The sequence below is a fragment of the Pipra filicauda genome, unplaced genomic scaffold, assembly GCF_003945595.2.
Source record: "Pipra filicauda isolate LSUMZ 115617 unplaced genomic scaffold, ASM394559v2 scaffold502_size411320_pilon, whole genome shotgun sequence".
NCBI classification, from domain to species: Eukaryota; Metazoa; Chordata; class Aves; order Passeriformes; family Pipridae; genus Pipra; species Pipra filicauda.
This window is the reverse complement of record NW_024104646.1, coordinates 247,155-267,017: the sequence shown is the minus strand read 5'-3', so window position 1 is coordinate 267,017 and position 19,863 is coordinate 247,155. Positions and strand designations below refer to the sequence as shown.

Genomic DNA, 19,863 nt, shown 5'->3' with positions numbered 1-19,863 from the left:
AATTGGCACTCTGAACATCCAAACTTCATATTGACTCCATATCTGTACACCCACTTCATCCTGTTTTACCAACACTTTACAAAACAAAACAGATATTGGGTGATTATTAACTGAATGCAGTTAATCTTCCATCTATATTCCTTATTTCTCTCCATTTTTTTAGATGTTTATGACTCTCTTTGAATTAGTATAATCCATTAACTTTAATATGTTGTTTATTTTTACTTCCAGGTCATTACTTAATACGCAAAATAACGCAAGATCTATCCCAGATCTTTGAAGCATTTGACTCCACACAACAGGATGTTTTAAAATTTTTTTTACGGTTCCTGACTCATGTTGTATCTTATCTGTCAAAACGTTTTTCTACATAACTTAGAAATAATTTTGCAAAGCTTAAATAGCAAAAGCACTATTACTTTTTTTTTTACATTTTGTGTGCAATTAAGAACTAGAATAAATAAAATCAGTCAGCATGACATTTACATGAAATACATTTCTATTTCTTTGTTCTCCCTGAGGTGATTCAAATCCATCTCGAGCGTATTTATCAGGTTAAGCTGTATTAAAATATCGCCAGAGGATCACGTTACTTTTCAGTAAAAATTAGATCAGGTAAAATTTCTGCTTCTTAAAAACCACAGAACTAGATGAAAATACTTTAAAACATTATGCTTAAACATTGACAATTAATGTAAATTAACACACATATGTAGGCAAGCAGAAATGCCAAATTATTTGATTTCAGAGTACTTTCTCTCCACATTTTGCAATCTGTCTTGGTGAAATTCTTGCATAATTGCTTAAGGTCTCAAATATCCCCACAAATCTTAGGCTATTACAGTCTTATATGAGTTCAATTCTATCTCATGAAGCTCTTTCAGATGGATGATGTGCAAAAAATAGAAAATCTGTTTGACACGAGCCACATTTTTACCTATGTCCTGTCTGTGCATTGTTGCTATTGTAGTCCAAGAGAATTTTTAATACAGAAGTCAAGTCAACAATTCTGTGTGAATAGAACGGGGAAAAAAGCCTTATTTCCATGTAATTCACTGATAATTTAGCTGGCCAGTTTTTTGTTACATATCTAAAACTCATAGGTCTATATCCTAGAAGCTTGATCTCTATGTTTTGCCTTCAGTGTAGATCTGTGATAGGCATAGATGAGCTGTTTCTTCCGAGTTGACACAGACCTTATAAAGGATCATAAAGACTGAATCAAATTCTTACTATCCTGTAGTTTGCAGGTAAAAATCACATAAAGGACTTCTGAAAATTTAATAAGACTTCTTTATATATTCTAGATACTTTGCTAATTAAGAAAAGAAACCATCAGAACCCTCAGGTATCCATGAATTAATAATGTCAATTTCTACTACTGCAAGCACCAAAATTTAAGTTCTTGCTGCTGTAAACAAATTCAACTAAAAGGTCACATGAATTCAAGAAGTGACTGGAGAAACATATTGAATAGAAATCCACTCAGAGATATTAAATACTAAGATACTTCACCTGCCTCTGGAAAATCTCACAGATCACTGGAAGAAGTGAGAATGCTTTACACAAGTGCACTAGAGGCACATCATATTCCTGTAACTCACTGGGCACAATCAGAACCAAGCTACTGGCCCAGATGGACCTCAGCATACAGTGTTTTTTAAAAGATATTTTTCTTTCAGCTTTTCCCCTCACTTTCAAAGCAGAGTCAACATATTATTATGTAGTTACAGGACTACACAACAGTACACATTATAATACTACACTATTACTCATATATCCATGAAATTTTTACCCAAATACACCTAACTGTAAAGTAGAACTAGACTGAATACAGCCATTACTCCCATTCCCTTTTCAGGAAGGCATTCTTATTAAGCACATGCTGGATATCTCCTGGGATTGTATCAATGATCACAAACCCAAGAAAACTTAACTAGCATTTATTGCCAGAAAAAGTGCAAACAGTCTGTGACGACTGCAGTGGCAATACACTGTAGTTGCATTGTAATGTCCCATAGTCTTGAGACAATTCAATATTTTTACGAAATACTAAGGCATATCAGTGTCTTAGTAAAAATATTTCAACACTGTAAAAACATTTACAATTACCAGCTATAGTTCTTAACAGTCTTGTTATCAAATTCTAGTAGTTCTCTCTTCCTGAATGAAAAAAGCAAAATATATTCAACTGTAATCTCATATTTACATCTAAAGGTAGCTCTTCTATAATCCTCTAAGAGGGTTATATAGTTACAACTAGTCGTGCATAGTCAAAACCAGATGCTGTAGCTTCCGAAGATAATTAAAACAGAAGACTTCTTTGGCAGTAAACTGTTTTAACTTCAAATTGTGTTTAGGTGCCTAAGAACCAAGTCATACAAAGTTTTGAATGACTACGGCATTAAAAAGCTGCAATGTTACTTCAGAGGAATTTCATCAAGGTTATTAACTTAAAAAAAAATCTCTATTTGAAAAGTCAGTCAGTTTGTAGTTTCGTTATAAAATAAAGGTAGTATTTCCTCAGTAATAGGGTTATGCGTATTCTGCTGTCTCCAAATCCTTTGGAAGACAAATGAATACACATTAAGTAAAATGCCAAGTTTGAACCACCACAGCAAAGTTTGAACTCCTGTGCCTCACCGGGAGGTAGGATAAATTAACTCAGTCTTGTTACTGTACTAACTACATTCTCACACTCCCTGATGGCTTTAAGCACAAGCAAAACAAAACCCTCATATGCCTTATCTGTGTCTACTAAAAGTGTAGGTTAAGTGCTCTTTGGCACCACATAAAGTCAGACTGGTTGTGTACAGGCACGAAAAACAACTGAATTGTTACAGTGAGCCAGCTAATGTGTTTAAGATGTGCTATTAAGGTGGCAACAGAGGGAGTTCTACCTTAGTGTTACAGATATTTTAATAAAACATAAACACTGGTTTATCTAATGAAAATGTGACTGGTGGAAAAGAACATGATACTTTGTGGAAAAAAAGTATTTTATATATAAAACACAATGATGAAGCGTTCAAAAATCTAAAATACACAGCTTTAGAATATTTAAGTGAGAATGTCTTCAGCTGAGTTGGCATTGACTTCTAATTGGGGTATAATTTTACACATTTGTAAAACATTGGCATCTACATACTGGTTAAAGGAAATGTTAAGAGAGAGGTACAGTTATAGTGTCACTGAAAAAGATATTTTTAAATATTACCCGCAAACAAAAGACAGATCATAAAAAATTATAAAAATTACACAATCATAAGATATTTTACTATCTACTGCCTAAAATATGCATATTAATAACATGCATAACATTTTGTACAAAAATATTATCTAGGGTTCCTTGATAAAGAGACTTGAATTTATTATGTACTTTCCATTATAAAGTAGTTTTGAGTTGTTGATTACTAAGGCTGTCAGATTTTCTGCAAATTGGTATAATCAGTGACAAATTTGTATGGTAAGGAGGTAATTCCAACACAGAGATATCATTCTTATACCTTGAATTAATTTAAATGATAACTTCTATCTATTCAAATATAAGATTCTAGGTTCCTTCCTAATAGAAGTAGTGGCTTTAATACTGCTTTTGGCTAGTTCATCAGCACAATTATATAACATTGCTCATATACTTAATGATCCAGAAGTTTCCTTTTAGTTTTGTAAGGAAAACATAGTGAGGACAGGTTAAGAAATCTCAGTCTGCACATTCTTGTCAGCTCATAGGCAAAGATAATGCTAGCTTTTAAATCCTGATAGAAAATTGTATTCAAAAATCATGAAAACAAATACATCCTAAAGCACAAGGAGTTATTGGTAGCTGGTTTTATTAGTCTCGTTAGCACATAATTTAAGCAGTTTTATAAAAAATCTCTTTCTTCACCTATATAGAAATATTTTTTATACTCCTTGCTCAAAGGAAAAATATTGCTGCTCCAAAAGCATGATCCTAGTTTTTATGCTATTCTATTTTGCTTAATTTCTGTAGAATATTGAATACCTCTCTAGAGAACTGAGATCAAAAAGCCTCAAGCACACAGGAGAGCCAAGGCAGCATAATAACTAATCCACAACAGCTGAACCACTCTAAGCATTGGTTACTGAGTACTGTTAACACATCACAGTAAATAAGGTCAATAAACTTATCTTAAACAATGTGAAAAAGGCAACATATTTCAACAGGAACATGAGCAGACCACAGAAGTGCTCTGTTACAGTTGCTCAGCTGTTAGGTGCTTCCAGAATAAACTATTAGAATTTGATCATATTTCATTCCTATAAACAAAAATCAGCTGATATGTTTATGGCAAATAAAACAGCAAAGGTTAAAAGATCTAATATATAGCTATGCTACAGCCACTGGAGTGGTGTAAAAAGCCTATGCCCTCACACACATGCCAGGTCATTTGCTAATTCTTCGGTAAACTTCCACCCACTGAGTGAAAGCTCATAGAATTAATATGAGCATACATTTTTTATGCAAAAGTCAGCCATCCCTCCTTAAATAACTAAGGAAAGTGGGTTTTGCTTACCTGGCTGATTTTCCACCAAAGCTTATTATATAAAGTTCATATTTTCTACCTTGCTGACTGAGCTGAGGGGCTAAACCTTCTAATGACTGGTGGTGATAAGCAGTCAGAGTGTAACATTTTGAACTGCTCCACACAGAGTCATTCAGGAACATCTGCCTATGCTGCTGCTTCTAGAAGAGGAACACACTTGCTTCCCTTTGACATTTCTTTCCCCTGAAGGAATAAAAAGTGTTCATAAGTGCATTTTACCAGCAATTAACTTTTCCTTGCATCAGCACTCTCCTCCTTTGTTGACTCATGGTATCCAACACATACACACAAAATTCTTGCCAAACTGCTCGATTTTTTTTTTTTACTAACAATCTACTTGACCCATAATGCTGCAATTTAAAACATGCTTCTTACAACAAGGCTCTCAAATTCACAATACAGAGTCAGATGAACCCCTCGGAAAAAGAAGGGTTCGAAGGTAAAAAAAAAAAAAATCCCTCAATTGGTATCCAGGAATTTGTCTCTAAGAAGGAAACAGAAATGTTCTGTGGCTTAGGTAGCTCTCTGATCACCAGGTAATGTCACCTTCCCAGTTATTCATATTAGGCTTGATTCCAGAACTGCAGTCCAGAACAGCAGATTTACTTTGAGTCCCATTGCCAGAGGTTTGAAAAGAAACCTGAATAACATGGATATCTGCAGCATATCTAGTTCTTGCCAGCACTTCCCGAACCACCTCGGCAATGAAAGTTGATCCACTTTCCTCAACATTCATCAAAAGTTCATTTGCATTTTTCATCCTATTTCAAATAAAAAGGACTGTCCTAAGAATCCATAAGTACATGCATATCCTGCAATAGCCAATGGTTGTTAGAAATCTGTAGCTTGAGGCACTAGGGAGTGAAACCCAAAGTGTCTTATAAAAATCACCATGCACTTTAACTCCACATTATGCTCTACGAAGAACCGTCAAGCAGAAAACAGCACTCCAAGAGTCAAGTTAAACTTCTCCATCAAACACTGAATTACTAATACAAAGTCATACATGCTGCTTCAATCCTATGAACAGATTGACTTCAAAACAAATGGGCTACAAAAACCAGTAGTTTGCTGCTCAAAGCAAACAAAACATTACTTTTGCTGCTACAGCCAAAAATGTGCAGAACAGAAAAATGCATGACTGAACGTATGAAACCTTCCTATATCCTGCCTTTCCAAAAGCAGAAATACCAGGGCAGTAGAATGGGAGCAGCTGTCAAGATCTCTGGCTCCAGATTACCTCTGGAGACTCCCTGCACCAACCAATGCCTTTACAACATAATCACCACTACATGCAACAATGGAAATCTCACCCAGTTTGGTTTCCATTGATACCTCTGCACACCCCTGCTTTGCCTTTGAGAGTAGGAGGAGAACACTACTGACTATGTAACAAAGAAACAGAATGGAAGTCAAGATCTGTATCCTACACCTAATTTACACATTATGTATTCATCTCACCTGGCAAAACACTGAGTGGATGAGTAATGAGATCATCACCTCCTCATCAATGAAAATCACTGATTTCATTGATCCTGTCACTGAGACAGGAAGCTGCAGCTGTGCAACAACAAACAGCATTACTGCATACTAGGTTAGAAACAAGAAAGGGAAGCACTATGAGCCATTTAAACTTAGGAGGGATTTTATTATCATCATCTCGACTGCAATATAGCCAAGAAAACAGTGATTTGAAAGGCAGCTCTCAAAGTTCCTAGGCCAAAAATGATTACAACAAATTTTCCATATAGCCATTTTTCAACTAATCTGGTGTCATATTTTGCTTCTTACTGTTTACTGTTGGTTCAGATTTAGTCTACCCAGAATTCAGAAGGGAAAGCATATGATTTAAATTCCAATTCTACCGTGAGTTCTCTATAAGTGCAGTGTTATTGCAGAGAAAATTGGTTCTTAAAGGCCACATTCCAAAACAGAATTATTTGCTTTCTGGACGTATTTTTTTTAGCTCCAGATATAAATAATCTTTTTTTTCAGATGACTGAAAAGTGTCTAGAGGAGAAATTCTATTAAAAGTAAAGAAATCAACCCTCTCACATTTTAACAGTAGAAATTTAGCAAAAAAAATTTTGAAAAAACACTGCAACAAAATTTTGCAACACAGGCAAAAAGTAAGGATCATATTGTGTACAAATCCTATTTAACAAAGATAGAAACAAAGCACCTGTAAAGTAAGTATTGGAATAGTACAGTGAGTATACTATAGCATATATAGTAGCCCTTCTGTATGTATTGATACACATGATGTCCATTATCACATACAGTTATCGTGAGATGAGAACGATGGCACTGTAACTACTAAGCCATTCTAACTTGAACATCTGAATGACTTCCTATTGTTTGACCTGTATTTTGTCAGTGTTTTTTCATTGTTAAAATGTCTCTATCAATTGCAGTGAGGTTACAGGACGTGCAAAAGCTGTGTTAGTAAACAAGGGTAGTAAATAGGTTTTTCTCGCTGACAAAGACACATATGTTAAAAGGTAACTGCCATCTCCTACATATTTTCTCTTATTTCTTAACATGGTGTGGGAAATATAGTGCAGCTCAGTATTTGACCAAAAGTTTAGGTACAATATACTACGCAATTTAGTCCTGCCTCCTCTCCAACTCCTACCTTTTACGAACGTCATTTGAAGTGTCGCTACTTAGGCACATCACGGACAATTAACTACGAGTCAAAATACTGTTGTACTGTAGTACCTCGCTTCGGCTGCAGCTTTGCAACAATATTACTCGCGAACCTATAAAATGCAAACTACTTGCCGTCTTCGTAATTCTAGGGGAAAACCCGGATACTGTCAATCCCTCCGAACAGCTCAGGGGCAAACCCCGCATCTTCGCAGCGCTGGAGCTCTTCTCGTTATGGTCGCACGGTAATCAGAGCAGTTAACTGCGAGGCGTCTATCGTCTGCCATAAAGGCAGCCCCCACGGTTGGGCTGCACCCTCGCGGGGAAATGCTTGGAAGGAAGTTTGAGCACACTGATGTTCCCAGTAGCCGCCCTAAGAGAGAGGACCCGTTTCCCTTCCCTCCTGTCAGACAGGGGCCATCAGGAGAGACAGTTCCGAGGCACCCCCGCCGCCCCGGCCAGGGCAGCCTCACCTCCCTGGGAAGGCTGCAACAGCGAGACTTACCTTAGTGAGCTGGGCAATCTTCTTGCACATTTTCACGTGCATATCCCGATTGCATTCCTCTGCCGAGCCGCTGCGAGAGGCTTTAGGTCCATTGCAAGTCCCGGGCTGATGAACGTTGTTTATGCCAGAGGCCATTAGGCTTGAATTTTAATCAGGTCTGTGTGTACGCTCCGGGTAGCGCGATCCCGTCCCCGCTGCTCGCCGCCCCCGGCGCTGGAGGAACTTCAGCCCCAAACAGGGCACGCTCCAGCCGCCGCCGCTCTCCCTTCTCTGCAGATGTCCCAGTCCTTCAGCAAAACACTCAGGCGAGCAGGCAGAGAACAACATGTGCAAACATCCTGATGGGGATATTTTTTTCCCTCCCCTTCTCTTCAAATGGTTGAGCTTCCGCCAGGAGAAGATGCCAGCGGCTGGGTGCTACAAATTTCCCAGCGGGGACACCGAGCCAGCCATACAGGCAGCAGCACAGGCATTGCCGGGGATCTGTTAGAGCATAGATCGCCTGAAGATTAAATCATGCTGCCTTCTTGGGCTGCCAGAGCATTGCAGAAGTCATCAGAGAAGGCAGTGTTGGCACCTTTCATAAGCTCTGTTATTCTGGCAATCCTCTCTTAAGTCTGGATAGACCACTTAAGTGATGAAGAAAACCTTTGCTCAGTTTTTGCTGCCACACTGAAAAAAGAATGGAGCCAAGAGGCACACAAGAACAGCTGAGCCCTGAAGCTGTGTCCAGGATCCGGTCTGCCTGCTTTATCCAAAGCGACTCAGTTCCCCTCAGTTACGCTAAATGCAGTGGAAAGGTGCTTGAAGAAAACTGACAATATTGCAGGTCTTTTTTTTTTTTTTAATGTGCACATTGTTTCAAAGAGATCAGGTCTGTACATGTAAAATAAATAAAAGGATAGAAAAGGCAGAAAAAAAGGCACAAAAAAAAAGGCAAGCTATTAAGATAATGGGATTTTAAAAAAGAATGCTTCAACTGTTCCATGAGAATAAACTGGTTAGTGAACATGTTTAAACAAGTCTAGAAGAGAAAAGGGAAGGAGGAGAAGGCCAAACAGGGTGAAATCAGAGAGGTGGAGAAAAGGAAAAGTGAGAAAGAACAGGTAAGAGAAGCTGAGAGCTGCTCAACACCCCTTTGATGTGTCACTAGCCAGTACACAAGACCCTATAGAGCAGGTCAAGGGCTCCACCTCAGCTCAAACTGTCTTGCAGCCAGAGGGACTCGTGAGCCTGTTCCCTCCTCCTGCCCCATGCAGCTAAGGCAGCTTTCCAGTCTCACCTCCTGGTAGTACTTGCCATCCTTCTTGGGCAAGAAGCTTCTGCTTTGCTAGTGGTGGGTTTGAAAAAAGAGCTTCCTGAGGACTATCAGAATTGGAAAGGAGGATTATGTGGTGTCGGCTAAGGGCAGGATAAAAGGAAAATGGGAAAGCCTTGATGAGGTCGAGGAGAGATAAAGCACTTTTAAGAATAACACAGAAGAAAAGGATCAGGGCAGAAGAAGAATGCCTACAGGCGGTGGGGAGAAGTAAGAAGACCTCGGGACAGGGAAACCAAACCCTTGAATTGCTGGGAGAAAAGGTGAGACTGTAAATATCCAGAAGCAGAAAGAATCTTCACTCCAGAGTGAGAGGAAATGAGGACTCAGAAATGCAATGTAGAAGAGAAAACAAAGATAATCACAGTTGCTGAGAGATTCTAAGAAGGCAAAAGAAGTTTAGCCCAGACAGAACATTAGTAAGAAAAGGTAAGAAACAGATCCCTGCACAAAGGAACACCAAAGTACAATTTCTTCACTCACTGACACAAATGTCCAAGATGCTGCTGGAACTTCTTCTGTGACTAGGGCACAGGCACATGGCATTGTCAATTGTCTGATATCTGATAAGACACTTAAATTTAACTCAGTTAATATGGTTATATCTTCTCTACACAGTCATCAATTTGAGAAAAAGTGCAGAAATTTAATTATATGTAAAATTTTGATTAAATTGGCAAGCTTATTAGGACAATCAAGAGAATAGCAAGAGCTGCAGCAATATCCTAGCACCCTGTTTCCTCAGGGGGGAAAAAAAAAACAAAATTAAGTGAAAATAGAAAGCAAATCAGGAAAATGCAAAATGTTTTAAAAGTACTCACAATAAGTTACCTGTGTTATCGCTCTACTATGTGGACAGTAACATGGCACCAAAAGTGGAAGGTTTATAGTCTACTTGTGTATGGTTGTTCGGCTGAACAGCAGAGGACACACTGGACCTGGAAGCACAGGTGGACAGAGACTTGAGACCCATACATGGGCACAGGCAGAGCAGAGGAGCACAGACCATCAGGGACAGTGTAAATGGAATAAACCACTGAGATATCTCAAGCTATTTTTGTATTTTGGGGGGTTAGAGGGGTTGAGGCTTTGGTACAAGATGGTGTTTTAGCAGAACACAATTTGTCACTAGTAAAGTATTTTGAGTCCAGACAAGACTTTTCAGACAATACTTCAAACACCGGAAAAGTTTCAGTCAGATCTCATGCACCAGAAAATGCAACCACAGAACATAAATTCACGGATGACTCAAGTTCATTAGTCTCATTATTCAAAAACTCCACTTGGTTTCAATAACAGAATTTCAGCAGATAATGCCAGAGCATTTCAATGAGCATTTAACATCTTTTTTTTCTTCTCATTGATCTAAGGATCACCTATACATAAGATGACAAAGCAAGGACATCACAAACCATAATATAAATGTGTAGTACACAAATGAGGGGTTTGTGAGAATGACATGGAACACATAGGTGGATTACAGAATGTTTATAAACTTGGGGCAGTATACAGGAAAGACAGTTTAAAATAAAAATTAGAAGTCTAAACAGAAAATACATAAACTTCTGCTTGAATTATTATTACTGCACTAGTTTTCACTAAACTATGAGGGAAGGTGGTCATGTCACTACCATCTTTCTAAAAGTCTGTGAGTAACTCTATATAGCTTTGCTGCTCAGGTGCATTAACGAATAACCTTTTTATTACAAAAGACAAATCATACATGATAAGACATACATACATAAAAGACTATAAGCCTCCCATTTTTGGTGCCTCCTGTTTGCTGAATATGCAGACTATGTAACTTCTGAAATCTTCAGACTAGCTACTATTAAAAGTCACCCCCTCCTCCCAAAATTCCAAGACATAAAAAAGATATTTCTGTTGCAAATGTTTAATACCTAAGTTTGCACCTTTATTTAACACATTACAAACAGCTTTCCCAAAACAATTAATACAGCCCAATTCTTTTACTCTCTCTGAATACCAGTACTACCGAGGTCAGTGGGATTTTTTCTTTTTTAATACATGAGCGCAAAGTTAAGCTTGTCTCCCAGATTACACTCTACTGCTGTTTTACAGTCCAATAAAATTTGCATTTGGAAATGGTAGAACAATACAGTAAGTCATTAACTGTCATGTTATGTCAGAACTGAGTGGATGGGGCACTGGGCAACCTGATCTAGAGGGTGGCATCCCTGCCCATGGTGGCACCGGGCTGGGGGTTGGAACTAGACAATATTCAAGGTCCCCTCCAACCCAAACCTTCCAATGATTCTATGTTTCAAATGACAAAGCCTTATTACTAAAATTGATTTAAAACTTCCCAAGTTGGTATGTCAACAAAGGAAGATGCAATCCTAAGTAAGATTCTAATTTAATTCATAAATTACTACCCTCATTGATTTGCACTTACACTCACTTTGGTCCCAGAGTAGCTTTTTGACCCAGAATAGAGAATTCTGGAACTTTTTTTCCTTCTTAGAGAAGGAAAAAAAAAGGAAATAAGGATAAAGAAATGTAGTCAGAAGACTTGTAAGAGTTATCCCGCTCACCTAATTCACTATCCTACTTCCAATAAAACTTGGTTTGGGATTGAACACAAGAAAAATGACAAGTATAAAGTGCTACCACTGCTACATCCTCGGTAATTACCTATGGTACATATAATTATATATAAAAATATTATATATAACTACTTTATAATTTTAATTTCTTCTCACCTCATAAAGCAAACAGGATTCCAAAACCACTAGAATTGCTGCCAATTTCCTCATTGACTGAAAACAGTAACTATTCAAAAATGGATATACAATTTTCCAGCTGACTTATATAAATGCAAGTTCTGGAGTAACGTGGTGAAGAGAACCTCTGATTACTACTGCATAACAATGGCCGAATTATGGATGAAACATTACTATGCTTACATTTTAAATATGGAAACTGGAACCAACAAAATGCATCAGATATAAAAGCCCTTGAACGCCTAACAAATGGGCTAGCAACATCTTCTATTTCTTGTAACCTGTTTTTTATCCAGTGACCTACATCCAATACTTCCACAAAGGAACTGGCATGCGGCAAGCTTGGCTTACCCAGTGCCACTGTATTTGCTCACATAACAGGACTGACAAAGGAAAGAGAAGGGATCTAGAGCAGTGATTCAGAAGTAGACCATAGCAGATAAGGTCACTACTTCCAAGGACAAGTAAAAAAAGCTTTAATTAGTAGAGTGCACTTCCCTCCAGAGCCTGGAGCACCATCCAAAGTTCTGAGTTTCATCACTCTTCTCCTTTTCAGATAGAACTGTGAAACCCACTAGCCACAACTTCTGGGCCTGCACTGGTGGAGAGAGCCTTGCTCCTGTAGTCAGTCATCATATCCATCCCTCAAGAAGTAGCTGGCCCTTACTGAGCCCTGAGACTTAGCTCAGCAAAGGACTGAAAGCTCAGGGCCGAGCTGGAATGGGGCTCCTGGAGGCTGGAGGCCCAGGTGAGGCTGGTCAGGGCTCATTAAGGTTGATTAGTGCAGTCAAGGCATTGAAACATAAGATGTAAAAACTATGACAGCAACACTTCTATCAGTTGAACAAGGTATCTGGTATCACAAAGAGATGGCCAGCATTTGTGATCCTACTTCAGCATGTTATTTATCTACACATTAAATATCAATTATACTAGGAATCTTTTATTTCTACATATAAATACAAAGCCCAGCAGAAATATGTAAAGCAGCTGGAAGAAATAAATCTCATATCCTAGCTGAAATCCAATTTAAGGGACTATAAGGTATTTGCCAGGAAGGACCCTCATCTGTAGACCTGAGACACAAGCAGGTACAAATGGGCTACTAAACATATGTGAATCAAAAATAATTCAGTTTGCATTATTAGTTTCACTTAAAATAAAAGTCCTGGGTTTTTAATGCCACAAGAATCACAAAGTTTTATTTGCTCTTGTCTTGCTGTTTCCATCTTCTTCTCCACAAACAGGGTCCTATTGCAGAAAAAATCTAGATGAAGTTAACTTTCCAGTAAAAATATATTAAATAGAAAAATTATTACACATTGTATTTCCCTAGAAAATATAACCTTAAAAAACGCAAACTTACTGAAGATTTGCTGTTGATTATAGTGGTTTTGTAGAGTGACTATTTTTTTAACATAAAATGAAAACTTTTAGGAAAATGTTAACATGTAAGATTCTATGTTACTATTCTACTTGTGCATATAGAATCCCTTTCCCACTGTCTAGGAGCAGAAAGGGATTAGGCCACATCTATATGTTTTAAAAGTTAATACAAAATACAAACGATTCACCCTTAAAAAGCAGGTATCTGTTTTAAACATACACAGATGGTATGTTTACACAGGTAGTATAATGTGTCAGGAAAAAAACCCTTTGCCTCATGTTTAAATTATTTTAACATTTATGTTTATCTATAAAATATAATAATTTGTCTCCTGCTGCTGCCCTCCATCCTTCACATCCAGCTCTTATATCCCATAATCCTTGACACCATTGTAAGGAGAAAATAATTCTATTATTTCGTTGATAAAAATCTGCTTCTTAAAGAAAACACTGGGAAAACTTAGATCTGAAACAAGACTGACCTCTAGTGTTTTGCTATTTTATGTGTTTTTATTTATTTTTCTTAGAAAAAAATGACCCTTCTTCAGCACGGGTCCTGCCTATTTGACCTACTGTCATTTGATGGTTTGTCACCTGTCTTTACTAAATAGCTTTCATCACTTGAGGTAATCAGACACCTTATTTTTTTAAAGGCCAAACACATATGGACGACAAACACCTTAAGTTCCTACTGTCCACAGCTTACTTCTATTAACATTTTTGAATACTGTCTACAACTCTGTAGTTACTATATGCTCAGAATGTTTCCCCTCACCTAATCATCTGTGGCCTTGCTTCTCATTAAAAGTGTCATTAAATGCTCTTCATACATTCTGTAAGCAGTGACACAGCTTTGGAGTTTGAGCTTAGTTATCTTGCCAGTTTTTAATGAGATTCAGAATTTATTACTAGTCTCAAGTTAAAGGATATCTGGGGAAAAAAACATCAGGTTCACAACAAATGCTTGAAAATTTGGGAAAAAAATTTCCACTAGTAAGGGATTCAGTCTGGAAGGAGCCCAAATAGACATTCCAACAAGTCAGCTATCCATACTGTCTTTTCAGCCCCCCTAACAGCGGATACAAAAAGAAAGGTGTTTCAGTTATTTTTTCTTACTGACACCGGCTGAGCTTTTTCGGGTTGATGCCCCACATGCTGTGGTGTAAGGCTCCTGTTTACAAAATGCGACTGTACTCATTTTCGCAGATACTCGCGCCCGGAGAGGACTTTGGGAGAGTGGCTGAAGGCAGTACCACGGCTTGTCAGGTTTATTCAACTGGGGCGAGTCCAGAGGAGGACAATGAAGCTGGTGAAGGGTCTGGAGCACAAGTCCTACGAGAGCAGCTGAGGGAGCTGGCGGCGTTCAGCCTGGGGCAGGCTCAGGGGAGACCTTATCGCTCCCTACAACTCCCTGACAGGAGGTTGTAGCCAGGTGGGGATCGGCCTCTTCTCCCAGGTGAAAAGTAACAAGAGAACATAGTCTTAAGCTGCTCCAGGGGAGGTTTAGTTCGGACATTCGGAAGGATTTCTTCACAGAAAGGGTGATTAGACACTGGAATGGGCTGCCCAGGGAGAAGGTGGAGTCACCGTCCCCGGAGGTGTCTAAGGAAAGACTGGCCGTGCCACTCAGTGCCACGGTACAGCTGACATAGTGGGCTTTGGTTGCGGGTTGGACTCGATGATCTCGGGGCTCTTTCCCAGCCTGACAAGCTCCGCGTTAGTGCGAAGATGGCGACGACCTCTCACCACCGCCGCCCGCCAGCGGCGCGGCCACGAGCGCGCGCCCGCGTTTCTCGCGAGATCGGGAGCGGCTCCCGCGCCTGGTTTGAAGCCCCGCGCGCGCGGGCGCCGCGGCCGTTTTGTGTGAGGGGCCGGTCCTGGGGCCTCCGCTCGCAGCCTCCAGCCGGCCATGGGCGTGAGAAAGAAGTCGCTGCAGGTCCAGGAGGCCTTCCAGCTGGCCCAGAAGCCTCACCAGAACCACGCGAAGCTCGTGGTGGCTCTGAAGGGCACCTATACTCAGGTACGGCTGCCCTGGGGCGGCTCCGGGCCGGGGGGAGCTGGGGATGCTCCGCGGCTGCTCCGCTGCTCCCTCGAGGGCGAGGGCCTTCTCCGCAGTGCTCCACTGAAACTGAAGCCCGTGTGCCTAAGGAGAGCCCTGCCACTTAAAACAACGGAATACCCCCCCCCCCCCCCCCAATCCTCACAAAAAACCCCACCCAAACCAAGCCGCTGAATTATTCTACGCATTTGCCTCCCGCGAACGCGGCTGTGAGAACTGCCCGCGGCAGGAATTGATGGTGTTTGGATCCTCGAGATGTGGATGTGACCCCCGAGATGTGGGTGGTAGTAGATGGGGGTGTCGATTGCCATCCTGAAACCTGTCAGCAGGTAAATGTAAACTCCAGGGTGGAGCCAGTGGTCGGGACGTGCCTGCTGTGCACTTAAAGCAAAATCCTCAGTGAGGGGTGCACGACAGCGGGTGTGCCCTAACTGCTGGCTGCAGCCCTTTAAAAATCTAAGTGGAAACTGTCAGTTATAAGCACATTTATTTTATTTTTCTGTGGTACAGCTTTTGAAAGATGAAGCGGGCTTCATCGTTTCTTTTTTTTCCCCAGATGGATGATAAAGAAGACTTTCATGAAAAATTCATTCATTTCCTCAAGTATGCTATGATAATCTACAGACGGGAACCAGCAGTGGAGCAAGTGATCAATTTTGTGGCTAAATTTGTTACTTCATTCTATCAGAGCGAGAAAGAAGATGATAGTGAGGAGGGAGAAGAAGATAATTTACTTCTGAATTATGTGTTTAAATTTCTGCTTGAGGTACAGTAATGGTTATTATTAAATCTTTGGCATAACAAACAAACTTCCTGCAGTAGGGAAAATTTGCTGGTGCTCGAGGTGATACTTACAAACTAGAACTTAGAAAGTGAAAGCAAGGCAAAGATAGTGCTATATGAGTAACACCACCACCACTCCCCCAAGCCTAAAAAATCCACTATAGGTGCATTTATAAGCATGAAATTGGGGAGGTGGTGTGGAAACGAGTTTATACTGTTTCTTTGATAACAAAAAATATTAAAAGATCTTCCATACAAGTAGGCTGACATGTATTAATTCCTTTCTGCTTAGTGGAAGTGTTACATAGAAAAATCAATGGTTCCAATAGCATGAACACAGAAATAGAAAATTAAGAAATGTGAGAAATAGAAATGTAATTAAGAAAATTACATTTTCTTAGACTAATGTTTTGTCATGGAAAGATTACTGATCGGGCCAAGTTCACTAGTTATCGTTGCTAACATCTTTTTTTCCTTCTAATGTTTATGGAGGCAAAGCAGTAAGTTGGCTAGTGCACTGCAGGTTTCATGGAATGGTAAACATGCTGCTTCCTTTGTGAAGGAAGTGCTGATTTTCTAAAGAGCCACTGATACAGGTGATGGGCCATAATTTTTTTCCGGTTCTGTGACTTTTTAATCTTATTAAAAATGCGTAGGAAAAACTTTTGAAACATAGAAGTGCATATTTCATTTACTTTATTAAAATATTAGCTACTTACATGTGTGTATTAGGACCTTTATGTTGGATGTGAGAAAGAGTGATTATGAGAATACTTTTTTTTTTTCTTTTCCTAAGTCTCATGATGTGAACAGCCACGCAGTTAGATTTCGAACATGTCAGCTTGTTAGTAAGATTTTGGGAAATATGCCAGAAAATGCCCAGATTGATGATGACCTATTTGATAAAATTAATGAAGCTATGCTGATTAGACTTAAAGATAAATTTTCGAATGTGAGAATTCAAGCTGTCTTGGCCCTGGCGAGACTTCAAGATCCTAAGGATGAAAACTGTCCTGTTGTTAATAGTAAGTAGTAATGGTCTTTTTCTTTTCTCTAAGAACATTTGTTGATTTACTTTACTTTAAAGCATTTTTAAGCTTTTTTTTTTAAGCATCAAGTAAATGAATATTAGAGAGTATTCTTGTAATAATTCATAAACTGGAACTCTTTGCCAGAGGAGGTTGTACATGCAAGAGTTGCATACGTTCAAGGGGAAAAGACAGAACTGCTTGAAGGAGATATTTTCTAGACAATTGTATTGGGCTTGGGCTGCTCTGTGAACTAAATGTAGAAGTAGGATAGTGAAAATAGTGTGTTCAGTTCTTGCCCTCTAAGGACCCTTTGGTACTATTAATTGAACTGAATTAGTAAAGAAACTCTAAGAAACAGTAGGGATGGTAAAGAAAAACTATTATTACCTCTAATTATCATCACTTTCTGTAAGAGATCAGCACCTCTGCAGCACAGGTGTCTTGATGCTGTGTGTGGGTTTCTTTGTATATGGTGTGATTCTTGACTAAGCTGCTACTTCTGTTGCCTCCAGGTAGACAGAGTGTAGGTTTGTACCAGCACAGCTGTTATGTAAATTGTGCCCCCATTAAACTTCACATGCTGTCTTTTGTGACAATTTAGTTAGACGAGGTTTTCTGTTGTTAAGGTACCTTCTTTGATATTTTATTTTCTAAGTGTTGTTTATTTATAGGTTGCTTGTTTAGGAGTACCTAAATTTCATAGTCAATCATTGTCTCACAGAGCAAGAAGATGAATTCATATATACCCTGAGTAAATTAATTTTATAGTTTCTTTTAATTTTAAGGAAGGGTCAAGAATATAGTAAAAGAAAGTTGCAAGGGGGATTTACTCTATGAGTTTTGGTAGGCTTAATGGAGGTTGCAGTTTTCGATTTATAGGAAAGTTTGAGCAACTGTCTCAAGGGTGATGAGGATATACAGCTAATTGGTAGAGATCTTAAAGCGCCAACATTTGGAAATTTTTTTTCCCCAGTAAATGACAAAATGGTTATTTATGGATGGGATCTGGAGTAGCAATTTTTGGAGTTATTAACTGAGGTTCCTACTTACAATTGTAAACGTTATTTCTTTTGAGATCATAGCTCAGCATGTAATTGCCCTGAAATCTTGGGGTTGTGACCCTGAACTGCTTCCTAAATTATCAGCTCTGCAGGGGCAGGAGAGGCATTTTAATAACAACTGCTGACTTTTTGTTTTGTTTTGTTAGTATTTTCTGTTTTCCTATGCTGTTTCAAACTCTTAGGAAAACATTATTATTACTATTTTATTTTCAGTTTACACCACATTGCTTGAAAATGATTCCAACTCAGAAGTGAGACGTGCAGTGCTGTCATGTATTGCTCCCTCAGCAAGGACTTTGCCAGTGATTGTAGGCCGCACTATGGATGTAAAGGAAGCTGTCAGGAAGCTGGCATATGAGGTAAATTGGATCACTTAACGTTAATTTAAGGGCTGACTTAATAAAAGTTTTAAAGCCTTTTTTTGTATTTTACTGGTTAAACACTAAGAACAGTTAGATAACTTATTTTCATTTGCAAAAATTTGGAGGGGCAGTGATCTAATACAAGTTTTCTAGTTAAAACCCCTGAACTTGACTGCAGAACTTGTTTGATAAAAATTACTTTTGTGATAGAACTCGTCTCTCGAGGATCAGACAGTAAAAGTATAAATTATGTATGCAATCTGTTGTTTTCTATCTATGCTTTTTGTGATGTTTATGAAACAAATTTTCTTTTCTGTTATTACATAATAGATATTAAGTAAAGATAAGGTCACAGCAGTAGTAAAAAATTACATATTTTTGCTATTCCCATTTTGAGAAGTATCAACCATTACTTGTTTATATGCAGAGTAGGGGCAAGAAGGTTTGCTAACCTGTCTGTTTCTTGTGCAGGCATCTTAGGCAAGATCTTGAAACAAAGTGTTCAACTTTTTCACACAGAACAATCTTCTGCTCTTTCTTAATTTAGGTTAAATTATGTTTTTTAACTGAATCCGTGTTATTAGGATTTAAGAAAAGTACATACTTCAGTAATTTATTGCAGGTATTTATTGCGCTTGGTGCTTTAAAGAGAGAGGATAGTTTTTGTATCCAGGTGTTGCATTCAAACAGAGCTGACAAGCTTCTAAGCTGTGTGTTAACTTTTTATTTTATTTTACATTTTTTTCCATGCACAAGGGTCTGCTTGTTAATATATTGTTACAATGCTGATGGTATAAGTATTACAGACTTTTATTGACTTAGGATTTCTGTGGGTGGATAAAAGTGAGAATATAAAACAACTTGTAGTTAATGGATTCAGTTGTTATCATTCGTAGAAATGTATTTTCGTATCTTAATTCTTTTTAAGGTTTTGGCAGAAAAAGTTCACATGAGAGCTCTGTCAATAGCACAGAGAGTAAAATTGTTGCAACAAGGACTTAATGACAGATCTGGTAAGAGATCATCTTTTTCGACATCTTGATACAAATATTTGAGAGAATACTTTCTAATGTTTTCATGCAATTTATGTGGAAGCTGTGATGGCAATAATAGGAGCTCAAAGGGAGTAGTGAGATACCAGGAAATGTTTAAGCACATGAAATTTGCTTGCTGCTTTGATTTTTCCAGTCTCCTTATAGTGGACAAACCAGAAAAGGATTGCACTTTTAAAAAACCTGAAAGCCACTGAGCTTTAAAATAGGGCAAAATGCTATTAAAATTAAAAAACAATGTAATTAAACACAGAAGTAGAAAAATGTAATTAATTTGGTGTATTTGGAAGCTTTTCATTATAGATATTTTTGTAACTAATTCATTAAAGAATTTAAATGTGAACA

General features: G+C 38.5%; 2 protein-coding genes across 3 annotated transcripts in view; one reads left to right on the top strand and one right to left on the bottom strand.

Annotated features, from left to right (window-relative positions):
• Positions 1-8,547, bottom strand: part of FAM184B (family with sequence similarity 184 member B) — a 41,442-nt gene extending 32,895 nt beyond the window's left edge. Inside the window, exon 1 of one of the 2 annotated variants that reach the window (XM_027727442.2) lies at positions 7,723-8,547. In XM_027727442.2, the coding sequence (XP_027583243.1) occupies positions 7,723-7,857 (135 nt within the window). In that variant the 5' untranslated portion in view covers positions 7,858-8,547. The remainder of the gene's footprint in view (positions 1-7,722) is intronic. The other variant, XM_027727443.2, reaches the window with a different exon arrangement.
• A 6,491-nt stretch (positions 8,548-15,038) lies between these two features.
• The window catches only part of NCAPG (non-SMC condensin I complex subunit G), a 26,572-nt gene continuing 21,747 nt past the window's right edge, over positions 15,039-19,863 (top strand). The window contains exons 1-5 of the mRNA XM_027727457.2: positions 15,039-15,190; positions 15,786-15,995; positions 16,809-17,037; positions 18,318-18,463; positions 19,395-19,479. Of these exons, the coding sequence (XP_027583258.2) occupies positions 15,080-15,190; positions 15,786-15,995; positions 16,809-17,037; positions 18,318-18,463; positions 19,395-19,479 (781 nt within the window). The 5' untranslated portion in view covers positions 15,039-15,079. The remainder of the gene's footprint in view (positions 15,191-15,785; positions 15,996-16,808; positions 17,038-18,317; positions 18,464-19,394; positions 19,480-19,863) is intronic.